General features: G+C 42.5%; 3 protein-coding genes across 3 annotated transcripts in view; 2 read left to right on the forward strand and 1 right to left on the reverse strand.

Annotated features, from left to right (window-relative positions):
- Positions 1-13,724, forward strand: part of kcnt2b (potassium sodium-activated channel subfamily T member 2b) — a 36,011-nt gene extending 22,287 nt beyond the window's left edge. The window contains exons 12-28 of the mRNA XM_062439275.1: positions 539-602; positions 1,574-1,682; positions 6,235-6,343; positions 7,403-7,555; positions 7,716-7,969; positions 8,399-8,702; positions 8,805-8,910; positions 8,989-9,161; positions 9,667-9,738; positions 9,925-10,059; positions 10,171-10,282; positions 11,100-11,201; positions 11,312-11,395; positions 11,485-11,613; positions 12,747-13,092; positions 13,293-13,377; positions 13,490-13,724. Coding sequence (XP_062295259.1) covers positions 539-602; positions 1,574-1,682; positions 6,235-6,343; positions 7,403-7,555; positions 7,716-7,969; positions 8,399-8,702; positions 8,805-8,910; positions 8,989-9,161; positions 9,667-9,738; positions 9,925-10,059; positions 10,171-10,282; positions 11,100-11,201; positions 11,312-11,395; positions 11,485-11,613; positions 12,747-13,092; positions 13,293-13,377; positions 13,490-13,607 — 2,455 coding nt within the window. The 3' untranslated portion in view covers positions 13,608-13,724. The remainder of the gene's footprint in view (positions 1-538; positions 603-1,573; positions 1,683-6,234; positions 6,344-7,402; positions 7,556-7,715; positions 7,970-8,398; positions 8,703-8,804; positions 8,911-8,988; positions 9,162-9,666; positions 9,739-9,924; positions 10,060-10,170; positions 10,283-11,099; positions 11,202-11,311; positions 11,396-11,484; positions 11,614-12,746; positions 13,093-13,292; positions 13,378-13,489) is intronic.
- Positions 13,725-16,228: 2,504 nt separating this feature from the next.
- LOC134000290 (C-signal-like) lies at positions 16,229-18,602 on the forward strand. The gene is made up of 6 exons (XM_062439655.1): positions 16,229-16,436; positions 16,550-16,604; positions 16,755-16,942; positions 17,100-17,261; positions 17,346-17,456; positions 18,436-18,602. The coding sequence occupies exons 1-6, from the start codon at positions 16,293-16,295 to the stop codon at positions 18,547-18,549; spliced, it is 774 nt and encodes a 257-aa protein (XP_062295639.1). The 5' UTR covers positions 16,229-16,292; the 3' UTR covers positions 18,550-18,602.
- Positions 18,603-18,745: 143 nt separating this feature from the next.
- trim35-12 (tripartite motif containing 35-12) lies at positions 18,746-21,829 on the reverse strand. Its single transcript, XM_062439632.1, has 6 exons — positions 21,296-21,829; positions 20,680-20,775; positions 19,871-20,101; positions 19,766-19,788; positions 19,553-19,671; positions 18,746-19,305 (listed from the first exon to the last, which is right to left on the reverse strand). The coding sequence occupies exons 1-6, from the start codon at positions 21,827-21,829 to the stop codon at positions 18,746-18,748; spliced, it is 1,563 nt and encodes a 520-aa protein (XP_062295616.1).
- Between the last annotated feature and the right edge of the window lie 103 nt (positions 21,830-21,932).

Consider the following 21,932-nt stretch of genomic DNA (forward strand, 5'->3'; position numbering starts at 1 on the left):
CTAGTTTTTAAATATTTTAAATTTTTTATAAATGCATAATTCTGTTTTATAGATCTGTGTGTCTATCTCTACCTATCCAGTAGAACCACTAAATGAGCCCAGATCAGACCTGAGTTCAGACACCTTGAAATGAGAGGCCCTCACATGTAGAAGCTGGAGTTCATAATTAATACCTAAGGCACCTAATGCCTGGAAATACTAGCTGTGTAATTACAGTTTGAGTCTTATTGCTTATTGTTTACCCCTTGGCTTCTAATAATACAGCTGCAGCACCTTAGGCTGGCTTTGTCACAATGGAAAAAAAGAGGAACGAAAGCCTGTATGTTTAATCTCCCTGTTTCCTCGCCTCCTACTATCTCATCCATAAATGGCGTGGGCTTGAAAGACCCTGTTGTTCTATTGTCCTGCTTGTTTCTCTTTTGTCCTCTCCCTCAATAACATGACAACACATTCTTTCCCATGTCTTCTCTCTTAATCGCTTCCCCGGTTCTCCCTGTCTCTCACTCCCGTGATCACACGCTCTACTAACTGCCTGCAGGATGGACGATGCTGAGGCCTGCTTTATCCTCAGTAACCGGTTTGAAGTGGACCGCATTGCTGCTGTACGTTCCCCGCTGCTTCCCCGTATTACCATGGCTCCTCACACGGCAAAATATCCATCTTAAGCCTTCTTGCTTTAAGTCTTAAATTTGAGTTTTTCTAAAAATGGATACACAAAAAAAGTACAGTAATTGGTATATCTAACAGGGCTGAGTCAAGAGCGAGTCAACAAGTCAAGCTGCTCTTGACTCAGCCCTTTTAGATATGGAGCAAAAATGTATAAAGCTCAGTTTTTGTGCTCATTGTTTTTAGATATAGTCATATTTTTTACAATTCAATAATAATAACAGTTGAAAGTGACACTAATGGAAACAGAAATGCAAACACATGTGAAAAACAAAGGAAACCACTGAAATTAATAGGTTGGGAGTAGCACTGCATGCCATGATGGTGATTTGATAAGTACTGACAACTTCTTTGACTTGTCATGTCAGTAAACCAGAACTAACCTGAACCCATGTCAGTCAAAATTGATGAGAATCTAATTAAAATCCCTTTCTTTGTGTAGTTGTATGTGCTGGAAACACCAATCCAACTTTATATGTTAAAATATGGAGCTGACTTCAAGCATTCACTCCACAGAATCACCTGTACTGAAGGTGTGTTAGAGTTGAGAGAGCTACTAAAACTGAGTTTTTTAGACTAAACATGAGCCAGCTTGTTTATCTTTGGCTATATTAGGGTGAGTTTTACTCAGTTTCCTGTCCAAGGCCTCACTTGTTTTTTTGTTCGGCCTTGAACACTTCTCTGCTGAAAGATGTCAGAATCGCATTACTGTGAGTTGTTGTGGGGACTATTCAGTTGCTCTGCACACTGAGTGGTTTATGAGGATTATTAGAGAGGAGCTCCAATCTGACGCTGCTAATAATAGGTTTCCACCTCTCTTTCCGTCCTTGTCATACTTGTCCTCTCTCTCCTCCTTTGTTTTTCCTCCATCCATTTCACTCCCTGTTTCCGTGTCCAATTTTCTCAGGATCATCAGACCATCCTCCGAGCCTGGGCAGTGAAAGACTTCGCTCCAAATTGCCCCCTGTACGTCCAGATTCTCAAGCCAGAGAACAAGTTCCACGTCAAATTTGCAGGTGGGCAGGGTGTGTGAAATCCAACTGAGGTGTCAAATAAAGCTTTTTGTGTGTGTGTGTGTGTGTGTGTGTGTGTGTGTGTGTGTGTGTGTGTGTGTGTGTGTGTGTGTGTGTGCGTGTGCGTGTGCGTGTGTGTGTGTGTGTGTGTGCGTGTGTCTTGTTTGGATGCAACTACTGTTATTTGATCACATCAGGGTGCAGGAAATAATGAGATGAAAACATATATCTTCCTGGCGCAACTTGGACGTGATTTTACATCAGTTTGCAGCTGGAGTTGTGCACCTATTAGTCATAATATATTGGAACATTTATTTCCTAGGCTGTGCACACACACTGGGAAATGACAACTTTAAAAAGAGTTGTAAGAGGTGGTAACATGGTAACTGACATGGGATGGCATGGGTAATTGAGATGTCCTGCCTGCACTTGATTTCCATTGTATGTCATCAGCTGTCGTGTTCATTTTCTGCCTCAGTTCATCTGCCTGATTTGGGAGCCTTTTCTATCAGCATGCCTGTGCAGGAGCAGAGCTCTCCATCGTCCCAGCTCTGAAACAGTGCTGGACAGATTGTCTCAGCTTGGCTGTAAGCCTGCTGAGGGTTTATGTGATTTTTTTATATTGCCTTTTAGTGAGTGTCTCTTCTTCTGCTCAACAGAAGATGGCAGTCAATCATCTGCGAGTGAGGCAGAGCGAAAGAATAGGAGGCAAACTCTCTCTCTCACCCTGTCCTCTCTTCTCACACGTCTCTCTGCCTACAGCCCTGGAGAACATCAAACTCAGTTCTAGCTTGCCGCCTTCATCCCAGCTGTCTCTATAAATGATTAACGTTTTACTTTTCAACGTTGGCAAAAGAAAATTCCCCTTCTTTTTGATGAGTTCTCCTGCTGTGTTAACCTGGCAGATGAGTTTTCCCCATAGGCAATCCTCCTTTGGCCCTGAGGTGCTGTTTAAACAACTCACCCCTACAGCCATACTGAAGCCTTTGTTATTAATGGGAAAGGAATTGTCAGACACAAAGATAAATTATACTCCACCACACCCACAATCACACTTGTTCTGAAGCATAGTTGTGGCCTGAAACTCCTGTTCTTGTGCTGGGACTTAAGCAGCTGAGACAAGTATGTAAATTGCTTTGATGTGTCATCTTACATTGACATTGTGTCTTTAAATATTCTTCTTATAAATTTTGAATTATTATTTTTCATTAAAAGATGCAGATGTTGTTTTTGAAGTATCCTGTAGCCATGCCTTTAAGTTCTAAATCAGGAATACACTGTAGTTCTAATGAAAAGTAAAGTATACCTATTAAACACGTGAAAGTTTGTAATTTTATGACGTAACATTAACGACATAATCATCTGAGTTCAATGTCTCTCTAATCCTGGAATCATCACAGGGAGACTCAGGGAACAATTAGCACACGGTCACATGGACCTTACTGTAAGTGCAGATGCCATGTTTTGAAACCACTTGGAATATGCTTACTAAGTGCTGGTGTGGGAGGCATTAATGAGCAAGATACAAGATTCAATTTGATCCACAGGAATAGCTTAATAACAGCTCAATGTTCATTAGGAGAGATCTGTCGGTATGATGCACCAGCAGGGCAGGATAACCTGAAGCCTTTGAGTAACCAAACTGAATTGGGTACAGAGGGTCGATTGATTATCTCCCTAGTTTATGTTTTGAACAATAATAACCAGTCGCCCTCCTGAGCAGCTCACTCATACAAACAGTGACACCCTACTGTTTTAATTATCTCAACTGGTGGATCCTGTGGGCAGGATGGAAGCATACTCTTGCCAAGGGTGCAAATAGCCCCATCTGCACACACACAGGATTGCACCTTTAATACCAGTCTGTGATGGAAAAAAACAGACAGCCTAAAGAGATGGGGGAAAAAAGACCCAGATCTACTAATCAAGAGGCAACAGACAGAGCGAGAGGGAGGGAGGGAGGGAGGGAGGGAGGGAGGGAGGGAGAGAGAGAGAGAGAGAGAGAGAGAGAGAGAGAGAGAGAGAGAGAGAGAGAGAGAGAGAGAGAGAGAGAGAGAGAGAGAGAGAGAGTGTGAACAATGTGTCAAGTTTGGTAATTGGTTTCTCTGTTGGTCTGAGTCCAGGCACCCGAAGGATAGATAGTTGGACAGAGGGCAGCAGTGTTTTGTAGGCAGGGTAGAAAAGGGATCACAATAGTGAAGAGGGGGGGAAGTCAGTTTGGTTGGTGACCACTGTGTCTGTGTTAGTGTGTTGGAGAGTGAAACAGACACACACACAGAGGAGGTGTGTGTATAACAATAATGAATGCTCTTGCTCCATAGATACAACATCAATGTTTTTGTCTTTTCCACTGCAGGCTTCTGTGGCCCTCTATAAAGGCATCCACTTTGAAAGAAATTCACAGGCCGAATAGGAAGTGTGTGTGTGTGTGTGTGTGTGTGTGTGTGTGTGTGTGTGTGTGTGTGTGTGTGTGTGTGAGAGCTGCATTATGATGTACTTTATGTACTGTTCTCAGCCAAAAGAACATTAGTACTTCAAAAGAAGATCAACAATCCGCAATTTTAATTGTCACGTCTCCTCCTCAGCTTCAGGCACACACACCTGACTTATTCATTAAAAACTGCATTTACATCTCAGCTGGTGTCCTATTATGCAGACTGGCAGCTGATTGACATTGATATTTCATGTCAGGCTCTGTTTTTCACCAATTATTTCTTAGTACAGAACACATATTGTCCTTTTTGGGTCTAGTTCAGCATTGTTGGTAAACAAGGCAGCCCTAATACACCTGGCTATTCATCTTGGAAGACAATGCAATAGAGAATTACACATCAGGGGAAATTAATGTTCCCTTGGTCTTATTCACTGATGGGCTTAATACAAACATTAATTTATCTACTGGTTATTTCCTTTCAAAGGGAAGGCTGTGTGGTAACAGGTAAATGGGAGGGCTGCCTTCTGTGTTCAGTTGTTGGTTTGGTTGCCTCACAGGCAGGGCTTTGTTAAGTGTTCGATGATGTGAGTCAAGGTGAAAGTCAAAGGCTACGTCTTCCCATCAAGACCAGAAACTTAGCACATAAAATTGCTCCCATCGGAGCAAAAAGGGGACAAGAGGAAGATGGAAGATTCTTGACACAGTTGTCTGTCTGACTCAGCTTTGTTAGACCATCATCAAGTGACTTTTAGATGTTTTCCAACATGAAGTAATAACAGATTTGATTGCATGTGTGCTTGTGTTTTTCAGTGGCAAGTATTGAGTCATTTTAACATAGTTTAATAATTGAAATGCATAATACATTATGTGTTTTACAACTGTTAAACTGTTTTCATTGCAAATGTTTCTTTGTTAGAAAGTAGTTCCACGTTACAGAGTAATTGGCATATTGTTGCCATAGTTGGTCATCATCATCATCATCATCATCATCATGACTGAACTACAACAATTTGGATCATTACTGTTGTATACTAAGTGGAAATGCCAAACACATGCTTCTGAAATCTGATACTTTCCCTTTTTTGTATAAGTATAATTTGAAATTCTATCAGTTTTGGATTGTTGGTTGAACAAAAAGAGTATTTTGAAAACATAATTTGGGAACTGGGGCTATGTGATTGAAATTCTTCACAATTTCTTGACATTTTCTAAAGTGTTTGTTTGATCAAATCGTAATCCATAGAGTAATCTCACTGAGTACTACAATTAAAATTCTGTTGCGAAGTGTAATAGTATGCACTTCAGATGTTTAGATCTGTAAACCTCTGCAGATAAGAATGATATCTGCATGGCTAAATATCAATGTGGGTAAGAGAGATAATTTGTGATTTTAGCTGGATGGCAATGTCGACCTGTCTGTCACCAGTTTGGTCCTGACTGAAAAATCTCCTTAACTGTTGGATAGATTTCTATAAACTCTTGTACAGACATTGTTGTGTCTCTGAGGTTAGGCTGAGGTTAGGCTTAAAATTAGGCTTATGCATTGACTAGAATTGAAGTGGTTTATTTAAAAAAAAAAAATATATATATATATATATATATACACATATCAGACGTCATCAGCAAAAACACAAACATTTCCTGTCTTCTCGATCTACAGAGGCTTATCTCCAACCTGCCAAGAGTCAGGATGGCTTTTGTTTTGTAGTGCCTCAACAAAAATGACTTTGCACAAACCATCCAATTGTTTACCCACTTGCAAATAAGCAAATGTTTGCATGCTAACAAACTAACCCGACAGGGTGAACATGGTAAACCTGTATACCTGCTGAACATAAACATGAACATTGTTTGCATTATCATTGTGGACATGCTGTAGCCTCTTGAGAGTTTAGAGTTTTCTTTATGTCTGGTTTAATTGACCCTTTATTTATTTGCTCACCCACACACTTGCCTACACTGACCAAGGACAGGAGAGTCTTTTCCCAAACCACTGTGTATTCATGGCTCTATTGTTTGGTTCATGGTTGAAACTTTTATAAAATACAATGTGAGTGTTTGTGTTTTGTCAAGGTGTGTGTGACCTTGTCTCCTTGTCTCTCTTGTGTCCTTTGTATGCAGATCATGTGGTATGTGAGGAAGAGTTTAAGTACGCCATGCTGGCTTTAAACTGTGTGTGCCCTGGTACCTCAACACTCATCACTCTATTGATCCACTCCTCCAGAGGACAGTAAGTTCACTCCCTTTCTTTCCCTCTGTCCGTCTTTCTGTTTAATTCTGCACAGTGCAGTCCGACATTCTTGGCCGTCAAATACACAGTAGATAAAGTAAATGCTTTCTCTGAGGCCAACATACAGACAGAGAATGCTAGAAGCAAGCTACATCCTGTCTCCTCACTGTCAGTCATCTTTGGGGTTTTTTCAGAACTGCGCCCCAGGAGGCCTTCAAGCAGCGTGTAGGAGCCTTTCAGGCCCTTAACAGGTAGGCTGCGTATTATCTACATTCACATCCAAGAATGCTGTAGAACATTTGTGCTCAATATTCAGCTTCCTCAGGTCGCTGACTGCACAAAACACATGGGCGCCAGATAAAATAAAGACAGCGACCTAATCTAAGTTGATAATATTCTCTTTTACTAAAATTAAACTTACCTATTGTCTCAATTATGGATAAGTGAAACACAAAAAATACACTTTTGATTATATGTGAGAATTTGATTATTTATATGTAAATAAAATAATAATTCGACTAGCTTGAGGCTATTACGTTTAGAATTAGAGAGCAAGATGTTTTATTAGTATACATCATTTGGTTTATTGGCTGTAACAATGATGCGTAACTAGTTACTAACTTTGTACAGCTCCGCCCCTGCTTTGCATTTAGTTCCTGCAAACTGCAAATTCACTGTAACACTTGTTTACATTGTATAAGGCAGCCTTTGTTGCAGGCCACCCCCATTCACACTGCCCCCACACCCTTGCTTTCTGTTATAACCTCTTTAGCCACCATGACTAAAGCCATATCCCTCAGCGAAAACATGTCCACTTAACTGTATAAATGTGTACATCTGAGGCCTATTGTTCAGACAGGCTGCTTGTCCTTGCTTACATCAGTGTGAAGATTGAAGTATTGACCAGTACCTCTGACAGAGATGTATGATGTTATCTATCCAATCTTGAGTGGAAAATTGTCTGATGTGGTCCTGATGCTGAGCTGGAAGCTTTCTGTTACATGTTTTAAAGGTCAGTCTTTCCCCACATGGCCAATCAATCCTCTTTTTCTGTCTCAGGGAAGGCGGTGCCTGCTCAGCGGACCAATGGCACCGAACCTACCGTCGCTGCTCAGCCAATGAGGTGCATCACATCCGCCTGGAGGAGAGTAAATTCTTTGGGGAATACCAGGGCAAGAGTTTCACTTTTGCCTCCTTTCATGCTCACAAAAAGTAAGTGATACCTTAGGGAAGGCCAAGAAACAAGAACATACACCAATCTGCACAGTTAAGAGTAATTGTGTAGTATAAAAAGCATTTTGAATGGTTGGAAGGCACCATACAAATGCAGACCATTTACCATTCACATCTGACCTTGTCTCTGCGGATATAGGTATGGAGTGTGTTTGATTGGAGTACGCAGACTTGACACCACCAACATCCTGCTGAACCCTGGTCCCTGCCACATCATGGGAGCCTCTGACATATGCTTTTACATCAATATCTCCAAAGAGGAGAACTCAGCATTTGTGAGGGGCCAGCGGGAGCCATCATGGGGCGGCATGGGGGGAAATGCCAGGGGAGTCCACCAAACCATCTACCATGGACTCACCCGCCTGCCAGTGCACAGTATCATCGCCAGCATGGGTCAGTCAAATGGGCACGAAACAAAGACTGTGTAACATTTACACGCTGACCTTCTGTTTTCAGTTTCAGTATTAGTCAAACATGCAAACCTGTCATCAAACCGCCTGAGACAGCAGCACAGAATTATGCATATGTGAGACCTATCTGGATGTTTAAAAATATTCATAGCTTTCTAAAGGAATTAACATGTATCTGATTATAAGTCACTGTTGATAAGAGCAACTGCCAAATGAACAGAAAAATGTCAAATACTGCAGTTTTACAAATGCACCACCTAGTGGACAACATTGAAACTGTTCAGCTCACTGTTTTGCACTGGTCTCACTAAAGAATATATTCTCACAGATCTGTGTAAATACATCATTACGTATTGTTGAACCTTCAGCTTGATCTCTTTCTTCATCATGACTGAGGCTGTATGTGTTTCAGGCACAGTGGCCATTGACCTGCAGGACTCCAGTGACAGCAGCCCAGAAGGCCAGGACCAGGGGAGCGCGGGGTTGGGCAGTGGAAGAGGAAGCCGGAGCAGCTCCAGGACAGAGATGGGAGGCGCTAACACTTTGGCCTTACCTGCCATGGGAGAATCCGCTGAGGAGAGGCGGCACAGCATCGCCCCTGTCTTAGAGTTGGTAGATGGCGTCAACCCCACCTTTGACCTGCTGGGAGACCAATCAGAGGATGAGGGAGGAGAGGAGGGCAAGGAGGACAGTGATAAAGATGAGAGCGCCCACTGGTGGGGGCGACATTGCGAGTAAGCAGTGAAGATGAGGTTGAATTTATATTCATTTACTGAAATGTAAACTTGTTCATGAATAACTGTGAGCTTCTGCTGCAGGTGGGTGAAGGGGTACCCGCTGAACTCTCCGTACATCGGCAGCTCTCCAGCGCTGTGCCACCTTCTTCAGGAAAAGATGCCTTTCTGCTGCCTGCGCATGGACAAGGTATGGGATTGAAATTACTTTTTTATTTCCAAATTCTCAATGCCTTCATCCTCCATGCCTTTTCTGCCCCTCTTTTAGGCTTGTCACCATATCCCTTTTGAGGATGCCCGCTCCTACGGCTTCAAAAACAAACTGATCATTGTGTCGGCAGAGAGTGCAGGGAACGGTCTATACAACTTCATTGTGCCTCTACGGGCCTACTACCGACCCAGGAAAGAGCTCAACCCCATTGTGCTGCTGTTGGAGAGCGTGTGAGGAGAACATCTTCTTTATTTGGTGTGATGTGGCGGCTATGCTTCAAATTGAAAAGGTTACATGTTAGTGTTCCCCAGAATTGTTGCTGCAAGCATGACAGCTGCACTACAAATCAAGGTTGTGCAGGATGGTAAAATGGGTTCCTCTTTAAATAGCCAGTGGAGGAGAAAACTGAGCTATTTAAGGTCACAGTAAACATGATTTGTGAAATGCTGAATGCTTTCAGGACAATGTGCTCAACAATCCTGTCGTGTTTTGTGGCTGGTACACAAGTGCAGTCGGCCAAATGAGAGTGGAATCCAATAAAAAACGACAATAAAATGCTGAGTCACTGCAGAGTAGTGCTGTTATTTTCAGCTTTCTCTGCAGGCAGTCAGGCTCTGTTGTTTTTGTCAGGCTGAGTGAGGGGTGTGGGTCTGTCTCTGTGGGGATGTTAGCTCTTTATCATGGCGTGTATGAATTTCTAATGGGGGGGAATAATTTGTATTTTTATTGGTTCAGACCTGAAGCAGACTTCCTGGAGGCAATCTGTTGGTTCCCTATGGTGTTCTACACAGTGGGCTCCATCGACAAGTAAGGCAGTTCAAAGCTCCACGCAAACTTCATTACATGTCTCCCTGTTTTTCCTCTTTTCATATTTCCTTAAACTTTATCCTCTTCTCGTATATATTAGATTACTCTTTATTTTATTCTTCCTGCCTTTCATCAGTGATTTTATCCTTCTCATCCATCTTTCTTTCTTACTCTCTCTCTCTATAGTCTGGACAGTTTGCTGCGATGTGGAGTCACTTTTGCTGACACAATGGTGGTGGTTGACAAGGAGAGCTCCATGATTGCAGAGGAGGACTACATGGCTGACGCAAAGACCATTGTCAACGTCCAGACCCTCTTCAGGTCTGCTTTGCACAAATTTGCTCTATAATCTCACACACTACCTTAAAATTAGTGTTTTTTTTCTACCTCTCTTATTCTCTAACTGTCTCTCTATATGCTCCTTCTCCCCAGACTCTTCCCAGCTCTTAGTATCATCACTGAGCTCACACACCCAGCCAACATGCGCTTTATGCAGTTCAAAGTCAAAGACCACTACTCTCTGGCTCTGTCCAAACTGGAAAAGGTAAACGCTTCCCAGCTTCAAACCTTCAAACCTCCTTTTTTGTTTCTCTTTCATTTCCCTTAAAACATACTTTATAGGGCATGATGAAAGATTGCTTTGCAGTTTTAGAATTTTTCAGTTGTTTCAGAAATACACTCATTGAAAAACTGCTCATGTTGCCTTGTTTTAAATGATAAGCTGCAGAGGTCTTTTGTCACAGTGACAATTTTGTCTGAATATAGCCTTGTTGTTTTTGTTCTTTTGTATTTTTATTCACCGCATCAATAGTCGTCTTTTTTAAATATCTGTTGCTGTTAGTATTGTTCGCTGTGCAGCCGCTAATGATTCCCCTCCCTGGGGCATAAATACAATTTATTAATGAATCAGAAAATTAGTCACTGCTTGACAAACACAATAAAATGACTTTCAATCAGGACAGTGCTGCTTCATGGCAGGAAGCAAAATGTCGATAATATGTTGATAACCTTTTAATTGTTTTGGCTTTGTGTTTTTATGTGTTTCCTTGGGGTTTTCTTGTTTAATCCCACATTACAAAAACATGCGAGTCAGGTGCAGTGGGAATTGTAAATTGGCTAGAATTGGTTAGTTTGAGCATCAATGATTTCAGCCTTGAGTGTTACATTGCCTTCAGTCAAGTGCATGCTTGGAAAGGCTTGATCCCTGGACTTAAGAAATAAGCTTTTAGGGGAAAAAATAAAGCAAAAAATATACAAGTTACATCACTATTTTTTCTCTCTAAAACATCTCATCTCTTTGAGGATCAGTGTAATCAGAAAAATTCTGTGTTTGTGTTTGTGCGTATGTGTGTTATCTGCAGAAGGAAAGGGAGAAGGGGTCCAACTTGGTGTTTATGTTCCGGCTGCCCTTCGCTGCAGGGAAGGTGTTCAGTGTCAGCATGCTGGACACACTCCTCTACCAGGTAGCTGAAACACACACACTCACTGAACAACAACAATTCTGTTCCTCAATGGGGCAAAATGCCAAGTATGATTTATATCTGTTGATTTGTTCGCTTTGTTGTCCTGCCAGTCATTTGTGAAGGACTACATGATCTCCATCACCAGGCTGCTGCTGGGTTTAGATTCCATGCCTGGCTCAGGTTTCCTCTGTGCTGTAAGTTGCCGAACACAAACAGCTTGAATTCAGCCGGTCAGCTCTGTGAAGTGCCTCCAACGCTGATTATTATATTGTTTGTTTTCTAGATGAGAATCACAGAGGATGACTTGTGGATCCGAACCTACGGCAGGCTCTACCAGAAACTCTGCTCCTCCACAGGAGACATTCCCATAGGCATCTACCGAACTGAAGCCCACAAGCTTCCAGTCTCTGAGGTCTGCTGCTACTGCTGTGTAGTTTTGAGTTATGTGAACAAAATGTCACCAGTTAATGTCACTTGAATTAACAAGGCTCCAACACTAAAGACATACTAGCGGCCCCTATAGGCCACAATGTTCATTACATGACATTATAAAAGAGTTGGAAGAACAAACACACCAATGATTTTGATCTGTTGACCTGTGTTAGAGATGAAAATATAAAGATAGGAAAGGGCATGGAGGTCAATAAATTCCCCAGCATCAATGTGCTCACCATATTTAAATGACTATGAAATGTAATGCAGAGAGAAACTCTTTCTAGATCTTTTTTATTGGGAAAAACTCCCACTTCCTTACTCCTTGTACCTTGCTGTTAATGTTTCTCAGAAATATTAAGAGTCTTTGTGTTGTGTCCAGTTCTCTGAGATACAGAAATGTGAAGTATTTCTTATCAAGATTTGTTAAGATCGAGGCAGCGAATGGATGCCAAGTTATGAACACACAGCCTGGCTCTAGACTATGGCAAAAACACATGGTCATCCAACATTAGAAAAGTAAATTTATGTAAAACAAAGCACTCAAAACAAACAAAAATAGTTTTTAACATCAGTCATTTAGGGAGTTGATGACTGAGTGTGTGGTGTGTGGGTGTTGTTATGGTGGAACAAACAACAAAAAGCACCAAAAAGCAATGTAGGAGTGCGTGGGAGAGAAGAGAGAGGCCAAACTGGCAGCTTCTCTGGCTTTACATGTGGGGCACACTGGGCTCAGGTGTGTCCCTGTAAACAGAAAAACACAGCAGTAACAAGGAAAGCAAAGCAGAGGGGTCTTCAGATGAGATAGGAGAGCTCCATACAAAAACAAACCTGCACAGTCAGAAAAACTGTGGGCATGGTGGTTATATTGGGAACACAAAATATACTTGAGAATGTTGGACTATTTATTATATGCCAGTAGTGTATCTTGTTCATTATTCATGTCTACCATGGTAAGAAAGTATTAATTCCTCTTCAATCTAAAAAATCAGAGACAGTGCTGGTAAAGAAAAGATTGAATGAAATCTGTGTGATGTGATAACAGCTTGACTACACTGCATAAGGAAATCAAAGCTTTGTATAGGTGAATATGTGGTTATGTTTGCATGTCAGTCCCAGGTGTCCATCACAGTGGAAGACTACGAGGACACCAGAGAACCCAGAGAGCCCCTGTTGTCCCGGAGTGGCACTCACCGCAACTCCACCTCCTCTGAGCCCATCTCAACCTCCTCCCACACCTCTGACCACCCGTTGCTCAGGAGGAAGAGCATGCAGTGGGCACGGCGGCTGAGCAGGAAAGGAGGTCGGAGCTCCAGCGGGGCCAAGGGGGCTGCGGGCAGCGCGGCAGAGAGGATCAGCCAGCAGAGACTGACCCTGTTCAGGCGCTCAGAGAGGCAGGAACTCAATGCCCTAGTGCGAACGAGGATGAAACATTTGGGCCTTTCACCCACTGGATTCAGTAAGTGTCTGCTCCTGATTTCAAGTGCAGATGAGTTGTTTATTATGCATTCCACTTGTGTCCATTTTTATCTAGATGTATCTTCCTGTATTGTGACTCACTGTAACATAGCCTCTGTGTGTGCGGATGTAGCACAGTCTGCTGTATATCCTGCGCCTATTTTATTTCCTGCCTTACTCACCTCTTTCTTCCTGTGTCAGATGGGATGACAGACCAAGGGAACAGACTCTCTTACATCCTCATCAACCCTTCTCCAGACACCAGACTGGAGCTGCACGATGTTGTGTGAGTGCATGGTGTCAATATAATTGTTAACACACTCAAAATATGAACACAGCATGAAAGCTGCAGATAGTACAGGATGCTCTTTTACGCCCTGTCTGTTCCCCATCTGTAGGTACCTGATCAGACCAGACCCCCTCTCTCTGGTACCCAATCAAGGGAGTGGCAGGAAGTGCAGCGCTGGGCTCGCAGAGAGCCACAGGTTCGACACGCAAGACAGCACCCACCTGTGAGAGATAAACAAACAAAACAAAAAAAGACAAAAACACTGTCAAAACACTGCCAGAAAGGGGAGAAACAACAACAACACACTCAAGACATTAATAAATGGTGAGATAGACAGCGATGCAGCCAGATTGGCCCTCGTATTTTCTCCACACTCAGTCTCGGTGAACTCCGCGGCACTGGACGTGCATGGACCTTTTCTATAACGATGGGAATGTTTTATTTATGCACCTTCCTATTTTCAAAGCAGAGAACTGGGGACACAGAAGTGCATTTAATGAAAAACTGTATGTATTTATATCCATGTATGTGCATGTTCTGTACTGCATCATGTATGTGCAGGGTGTATGTGTATGTGTATGTGTGTGTGTGTGTGTGTGTGTGTGTGTGTGTGTGTGTGTGTGTGTGTGTGTGTGTGTGTGTGTGTGTGTGTGTGTGTGTGTGTATTGTATGTGTGTGCAAGTGTTTGAATGAATGTGTATGTATGCTTATGGATCGAGCGCAAGACACTGCCAATTTTATCTGGACAGCCAAAGGAGTCCGCTGCCAAATGAAAGTCAAGGGATGTATTTTTGTGTCCTTCTCTGTGTCGTAGGTGTGTTTCGTCACACTTAATGTTGTTTAACGTATTTGAAACTGACACTACAGTGTACACACCCTGTGAATTTTTTTTTCCTCTTCATGAAGTCTTTTTGAAACTTTTTACCTGTTGCTGACACTCTCAAATGCACACATTCATTTTACGCTCACCAGCAGCGGAGGAATCCAAAGAGCACCAGTCTCAATAATGGACATAGATAGACAGCAAGCACGCATCATCAGTCCAGGGCATTCGGTCGCACTGCTGTTGTCAGTGTTCACACTGAAGTATGTTCTTGTCTTCAGCTGTGTGAGTACTTTGGAAACAAGCCTGTTCTTGTTTTGTTTTTCTTAAAATCCCACTCTCTCGGCTTCTGTCAGTGTGAGCTGTCACGCTACCAGCTTGCTTTTGCTGACATGCATGTTAGAGATGCAGGGGATGGACAAAGTAACAGGAACATGCACCGTAATATAATGCCATCCAGTACAATAGCCCTGCAATAAATACTACCTTTGTGAAGCTTATAATTTTTGAGACAGTGTCAGAGAGGTGTAGGCTCAACTCTGTGTTGAGGCCATATAAGCTTTACAACTACATATCTGCTGTATTTATTGCGCACTGCAATAAATATCCACTTTAACAAGTAGTTAGTTTGCTCATCTAGAATTAAAATCTGCAATATAATTTGGTTTCAGTTACAAAAAAATGTTATTTTTTGGAAAAAAGTGAAAAGATCTGCCAGTAGGGTGAGATCCTCACTTGTTTATCAGAATACTGTGTTGTATTTCATAATGTTTCAGTTGATTAAAGAAACATGTGATTTGAATCTTTATATATTACAGTAAATTACTTGTTGGGGTGGACATTTATGCTGTTAACCAAGGATTTGCAAGCCTCTGTAAATCTTTTGTCAGAAATTCTGATTGTGCCATTTCACACAGAAATGGTGTGGCCATGTGGTGGGAATGCTAACTGGCATCCCTGCCATCACCACTGCTGTAGCTGCCATTATAACAGATGAATATATGTACATATTAAAGTCAGTCAATACAGTTCGTCAGTGCTTTATTAGTGGTTTGGTGTCAGTTTGTTCAGCCTCAAGCACAATATCCTCAGAAAACTTCAATGTGGCATCAAAGTAGTCATCAGTATATCATTTCAACCAAATGTATACCCCTCCACTTCCTTCCCTCTTCCAAGCATGTAGGAGAACCTACAGGGGCTACAAAACTCAAGAAAACTGGAAGGTCCTCTCTAGAGCCAGTGTTTGGTGTGTCTTTTCTGGGTTACTGTTGAAACATGACGGTGCAACATGGTGGGCTCTGTAGAAAAGGACCCGTTCCCTCTGTAGATATTAAAGGCTCTTTCTAAGATAACAAAATCACAACAATTCTTATTTTCAGGTGATTATACACTTATGAAAACATACTTATGAATATCATATTCCGTTTCTACCGCTAAGGCCCCTGGAATTTTACAGACTGGTCCTTTAATTGTCTGACACAGTATGTCTTTTTGTGGTTTACTGAGCTTACATTCCTGAGGTGATTTAGCTTTGATGCATTAACACTGTGTGTGACTCACACTAAACGTCTTTAATTCATACTGTGTTGTCCCCAAGCTCACCAAAGAACACACTACGTTCCTACATGTGTTACAAAGGTTAGCCTAGACATACACATGACTTAATGTGCAATGTCTGTTATCACCCTCCTGTACACAGTTTTGAAGAGTTTGTTTTGGCTACTGGTCAGCTCACTGTACTTTGCCTTGTTCATGTTGCTGTGCACTGTTTTTTGACAAGCTAACATGAATCACAAACCTTCCCATCAGCTTAGCATGTTTACATATTATCACCATAATTGTATTTTCTTCTTTTGTCGGCAGTCATGAGAATGTTTTTTGTCTCATCCAAATTCATTTCACTTCATTTTGTGGCAAAGCTTTCTGAGTGAGCTCTACACACCTCCGAGTGAATTGCTCAACTGGAGGTGGGGCAAAATATGGAATAAACACATGATATGAGAGCAGGGGTGTGGCCAGGCAGACTAAACATTTAACAGAGATTGAATGATAGAGCTCAGACACAACTGTGCATACTGAAACAGAGGAAATGGCCGCCCAACCAGTCAACGTGCTAATCACCGGAGCCAACAGAGGCCTGGGCCTGGAGATGGTAAAACAAATGGTGGAGGCTCCCTGTCCAGTGAGAAAACTGTTTGCCTGTTGCAGGGACCCACATGGACCAAGGGCTGAGGTGAGAGTGTGTACTGCATTTGTGACTCATTGGCCAAAAGGTGTAAGTAACTGACTAAACTGGAGTGGAAGCTCCTTCTGAGTAATGAAACCATTTTTTCTGTGTATTTACAGGCCTTGCAAGCACTGGCAAAGAAGCACCCCGGCATCATATCCGTCATCCGCCTGGGTACAAGCTCTCTATTAAACTCTCTATAATGCTTCCATGTCCAAACACGCGCTGGCCTCGAGTTTATGAATAGCCCAGTTGTCTGATATTTTATCTGTCTGTGTGCTATTGACTTCCACTGATGCTCTGCTTTCTTTCCCTCTCTGTCAGACGCCACCGACCTTTGTAGCATTAAAGATTCCGCCCAGCTGGTGGGTTCTATGGTGGGGACAGGGGGTCTCAACCTGCTGATTAACAACGCAGGGATGATGGCCAAAGGCACTCTGCGGGACACCACCCCCGAGGACATGCAGAGTACCTTTAACACCAACGTCATGGGCCCGATGAACATGATTAAAGTATGGGCAGAGGAAGTGTCACATTATTCACAATACTGCATTTCTCCAGGAAATAGTGTAGCGTCATCCCACTGTACATTTAAAGTTTATGTCTTCTCTTGCTGACAACCCTCATCATCACATGTTTCTCTCTCTTCCTCCTGGTGGTCATCATTAGGAGTTCTTGCCTCACCTTCGTGCAGCAGTGCAGGCCAACGGGAAGCCGGGGATGTCCTGCAACAAAGCAGCTGTCATCAGCATCTCCTCAGTTCTGGGGTCATTGGACCTTGTAAAACAAACATATGCCCTCTTCCCTGCCATCTCATACCGCATCAGCAAGGCAAGTGACAACCAACTGACACTGTGACTTCATCTTACATTAACTTCTTTGCTCTATGACAGTTATTTTTCTCCCTCTCCTCAGACATCTTTGAACATGCTGACTGCGTGTGCTGCAGAGGAGCTGAAAGAGGATGGGATCCTGTTTTCAGTGCTACACCCTGGCTGGGTGCGCACTGACATGGGTGGAGACGCGGTGAGTCAGCAGCTTTTCACAAGTCCACCCATAAAGGATCAAATAGAACAATGTGGAGAAACCAGAGTCGTCTATGAATCATAGTTTGCTTTATTCATTCACAATATTAACATCACACTGTATGTATGTTGCATGGTTTCTGGAAATAGCAAGGAAACAAATGCAGTAGTTATTGTAGATTCAACACAAACCACTGAAGAAAACTCATCTCTGTGGCAGATCTTGATATAAAGTAGGCATCGTTCACATAGCAGGATTTTGGTATTCATTTCATGTTCTGTTGCTCAAGAACAGATTTTTTATAGGTTAGAGTGTTCACTCAGTCTAAACAAGTCATCCATCAAGTAATCCAAATATTCAATAACAATACCAGAGCAGGATTAGCAAGTTAAATGGATAAGCTTCTTTTGTGAAACAGCTTATAAAATGAATACATCTCACAGAATCACATCCATAAATCATTGTTAACAAAAAAACCCATCAATTTAAGTTTTTAAGCTTTACAAACTCAAATCAGGTTCTGCAGGATATTGCACAACCATTGCAACAGTTACATTAATCTTCCTAATTTGCTTATTCTGCTTTGTGAAGTATGTGTGAGCAGTGTTTAAGTATACAAATATATCTCTATCACGTATCGTTAAAAATTTATTCTCCTGTGATCCTGCATAGACATATTTTTTTAATGATGGTTTGCATTCATTTCAAATACTTTTATGGTCTTTGATTTCACTGTCGCTCCACTGAACCCCCATCATTGCTGCTGTCCTTCATGCACCAAAGTGCCAAGGTGATGTAAAAGTCACATGATGTTAAAATTGAGGTAACATTTGTTCAAATTGGATAAAAATCACATATGGAAGTGGCCCAGATGAGGGCTGAACATCCGAGTGGTAATGTAGCAGATTAAGCTACATCTGGTGTGTTTCTGTGTGTCCCATATGAACCTTCATGTTAACTGTATCTTTGTGTCCACCAGGGGGAGATTGATGCTCCGGAGAGTGTGCAGGGGATGCTTCGTGTGATAGCATCCCTGACTGAACAGCACAATGGAGCCTTCCTGGATTACAAGGGCAAGCCTGTCCCCTGGTAGCTTTAATCAACCACTTTGTGCTTCATAAACTACAATTCAAATACAACTTTGATTGTCCTAATTACTTGGCTTGCATCATGCTTACTTTACACACAAACATGCACTGACATCATCAGCTTCAATTAGTTAAATCACACATGGGTAATGTCTTGAATTTACAATTAATTAATTTCGTTGTTTGGTGACTGTTCTCTGATCACCATGTAGCACTGTTCCACACAGCCACTTTGGCGGGGCAGATCTTAAGAGGTTTGGGGTTATTTCCGTTGATGTTGGCTCCCGGGCAGAAGAAGGGGTACATCTTGTCAGTGAAGAAGTCGGTGAAGGTGTAGATGGGAGTCATGCTGATAGGGTTAGAGAAGCTCACCTCACCGCCATCATAGTCCAGATGCACCCTGACCCTGGTCAGCTCCCCCTCCAGATGCAGTGGGGTGCTGGGCCTCGTCATGGCTGAGTACTCGCCCTCGTAGTGTGAGATCATCCAAAAGCCGCCCTCAGGACAGCCAGATATACGGCCTTTTCTGTCGATGGACCCCTTGACAACCCCGAGCATCCAGTCCACTTTGTCACCCACCTCCACCTCCCAGGCGTGGCGGCCTGAAGTGAAGCCCTCGGAGCCAAGTACGAACACAAAGTGGCCGAAACGTTCGGGATTGTCTGGGAGCTCCCTCAGGCATCCACTGTTACTCACACTTGTCAGGCCTTTGGAGAGGGACATGCAGGAGTAGGCAGTGTTGGGGTCCAGGGTGATGGGTGCTTAATGAAGAAGAGAAAAAATCAGATGATGGTTATAGAGATTTTCTCCTAACATTCAAGGCACAAAAAGCCTTTATTGACACATGAATGAAAACAATGCCAGCATTTATCGATCACACACTGTTCTTCCACAGGGTCAAACTATTGATTGAGTACTCCACAATAACTATACTGAATTGGGTTGCGAAATTATAATTAACATGTAACCACGTAAACTTCACACACACAGAGTCAGGCGAATGCTTACTGTAGTGAACCAGCTCCGCAATCTTCTCCCACACATGGTACTTGAGGGAACTGACATGCTTGGCCACATTAATAAGAGCATCTGCTACTTTTTCTTGATCCTTCGGAGATATCTGTGCTCTGTGAAGAGAAAATCCCACACATAGTTCAACAACATTGAATAACTAGTAAGCCAAATCTATAAACATACTACAGAAGTTTAGAAATGTCTCACCTTTTCTTTGTGTTGCTGTAATTCTGAAATGAAACAACAGTGTTACAAACAGTGTTGAATTCATGTCAAATGAATTCAAAAAGATGAATATTAACGCCCACTCACCTGAAGGAAGGCAGCGTCACCGGAGGAAATCTCGTTCTCAATGGCAATGACGGCGTGGGAAAAGGTGAGGATATCTCTGGTGATGCTGTCGGACTTCTTCTTCATCTTCTCTTTCTTCTCCTCATCCTCCTGCTGCAGGGCGGCCAGTCGAGCCATCTCCTCCCTCTGCAGGAACTCACGCAGCTGCTGGAACTCCTCTTTGATCTGCTGCTCAGTGGTCTGAGTCTGGTTCTAGCACACGTGGAAACACGGGTCAACATGGACATACACTATACATACAATGACATGACTGAGTCAGTTGTAGTCTGAAATAACTCTTTATTCACATCTCGTCATTTGATGGATTGCCATTTTTTAGTAGTGGATAATGACTTTTACTGATTATTACTGAGAGAAATAAAATGTAGTCATAATACCCTATTATAGAGCTATTTTGTTTCCTTTATTTACTGTATACTGTATCTCTAAATGTGTCACTATGATCTACTGTGGATTAATTGTGCCTTTTAAAGTTTTTTATTATATCTGTCTAGTATCTTTCAAAACATATTGTATTATAGGAATTCTGTAGTTTTAACTTTGCAAAAACGCTTCCTAAAATGATCTGAAAGTGACACACTGTCTGTTTTCTCCAACAGCTTTATCCAAAATGTATAATCACCTAATCTGAGACCCTTAAAGCACACTAGGTGTCTGTGACACCTTGGTTGACATGTTTACACACTAACAGTGCATGGTGCAACTTCAGTCACATGTCAGCAGCCATGCAGGTCCTCTAGTTTTTCGTGGATCTTTGTGTTTATTGATACCTTCATGTGCACCGTTGTGTCATCACACTTCTGCTTGGCTTCATACAGGCAGCGCAGGTTCTTCTTCAAAGGAATCAACTCTTTCTTCAACTCTTCCTGAGGGGTGAGGGGAGTGAAAAAGTCACAATGTCAGAGAACATGCATTCTAAGAGTCGGTCAGGTGCCAGACAATTGTATATTATTAGGATATTGAGTTCATTTTTATTTTGCACAACTATTGAGAATGATGCTGGGACATAAGGACTATCCATTTTTTGGAGTGACATTTTTACAATGCTTAAAACTGTTCAGTTGATTTCAGAAACAGTGTTTAAAACCACAAGATAGACAGAGAATATTACTAGGTCTACCACTTGCATCATCTATTAATATGCTGATTTGTTTCGTGATTCCTTGATTAGTTGCTTGATGTTTGAAATGTCAGAAAATGGTGAAAGATGTAGATCACTGTTTCTCAAAACCCAAGATTAAACCTACAATGTCTTGTTTTGTCCCAGGACCAGAGATTTTTTCATTTATATGCAAAAACTCTTAAAACAATGAATCGATCAAAATGGTTGGTGGCTAATATCTTATCAATCGACTAATTGACTATCATTTCAGTTCCACACATCACCTTGAGATCCTGAGCTCCTTCTTCCAGGGGACACACTCGGTGGCCTTGGTGCTTCTTGGAGGTGTGACACACACAGCAGAGGATTTCAAAATCATCCAGACAGAAGAGCTTCAGTACTTCACCATGTGTGACACAGTTCACCTCCACCACCCCATCTTGCTCCCCTGTCCCACCAGACCCAGCTGCGGCCGTCTTTCGCTCCTGCTCCCTCAAGAAAGTGTCAGCCACGTTCTTCAGGGCCAGGCTGACCGTGGGCTCCGTCAGAGAGCACTTCCTCCTGCAGATGGGGCACTCACGCCTGGCCTTCTTCTTGTTCCAGAACTGCTGCAGACAGGCCCGGCAGAAGCTGTGGCTGCACTTGAGCACCACAGGGTCCTTGAAAATTTCACAGCAGACAGAACAAGACAATTCCTCTTCCAGCATGGAGCCTGAGCGCGAGGAAGCCGCCCGGGGTCGAAGGACTGAAGCCAGTTTGGGGCTCTGGAAGATGGAAAGTTTCAAAGGCTGAGAGGAAGCACGTGGGCGCAGCGCCATGGTTGGTTCCTGCCGGTGGGGGGCTGCTTTTATGGCTTTTGCTGTAGAGAGTGCACTCTGTTAGAAAAAAAAAAGATGTCTTGACTGTGCTCCTCTCTGTGAA

Source organism: Scomber scombrus, chromosome 18, assembly GCF_963691925.1.
Source record: "Scomber scombrus chromosome 18, fScoSco1.1, whole genome shotgun sequence".
In the NCBI taxonomy this organism is placed as follows: Eukaryota; Metazoa; Chordata; class Actinopteri; order Scombriformes; family Scombridae; genus Scomber; species Scomber scombrus.

What these genes read in the sequence shown, in the direction of transcription:
- LOC134000290 (XM_062439655.1), top strand. Translation starts at nt 16,293, where the DNA reads ATGGCCGCCCAACCAGTCAACGTGCTAATCACCGGAGCCAACAGAGGC. An exon ending in CATATCCGTCATCCGCCTGG is followed by an intron (nt 16,605 to 16,754) that starts GTACAAGCTCTC and finishes CCTCTCTGTCAG; the next exon opens with ACGCCACCGACCTTTGTAGC. An exon ending in CTGACATGGGTGGAGACGCG is followed by an intron (nt 17,457 to 18,435) that starts GTGAGTCAGCAG and finishes TGTGTCCACCAG; the next exon opens with GGGGAGATTGATGCTCCGGA.
- trim35-12 (XM_062439632.1), bottom strand. Translation starts at nt 21,829, where the DNA reads ATGGCGCTGCGCCCACGTGCTTCCTCTCAGCCTTTGAAACTTTCCATC. An exon ending in ACACAACGGTGCACATGAAG is followed by an intron (nt 20,102 to 20,679) that starts GTATCAATAAAC and finishes CACGTGTGCTAG; the next exon opens with AACCAGACTCAGACCACTGA. An exon ending in GTGACGCTGCCTTCCTTCAG is followed by an intron (nt 19,789 to 19,870) that starts GTGAGTGGGCGT and finishes GTTTCATTTCAG; the next exon opens with AATTACAGCAACACAAAGAA.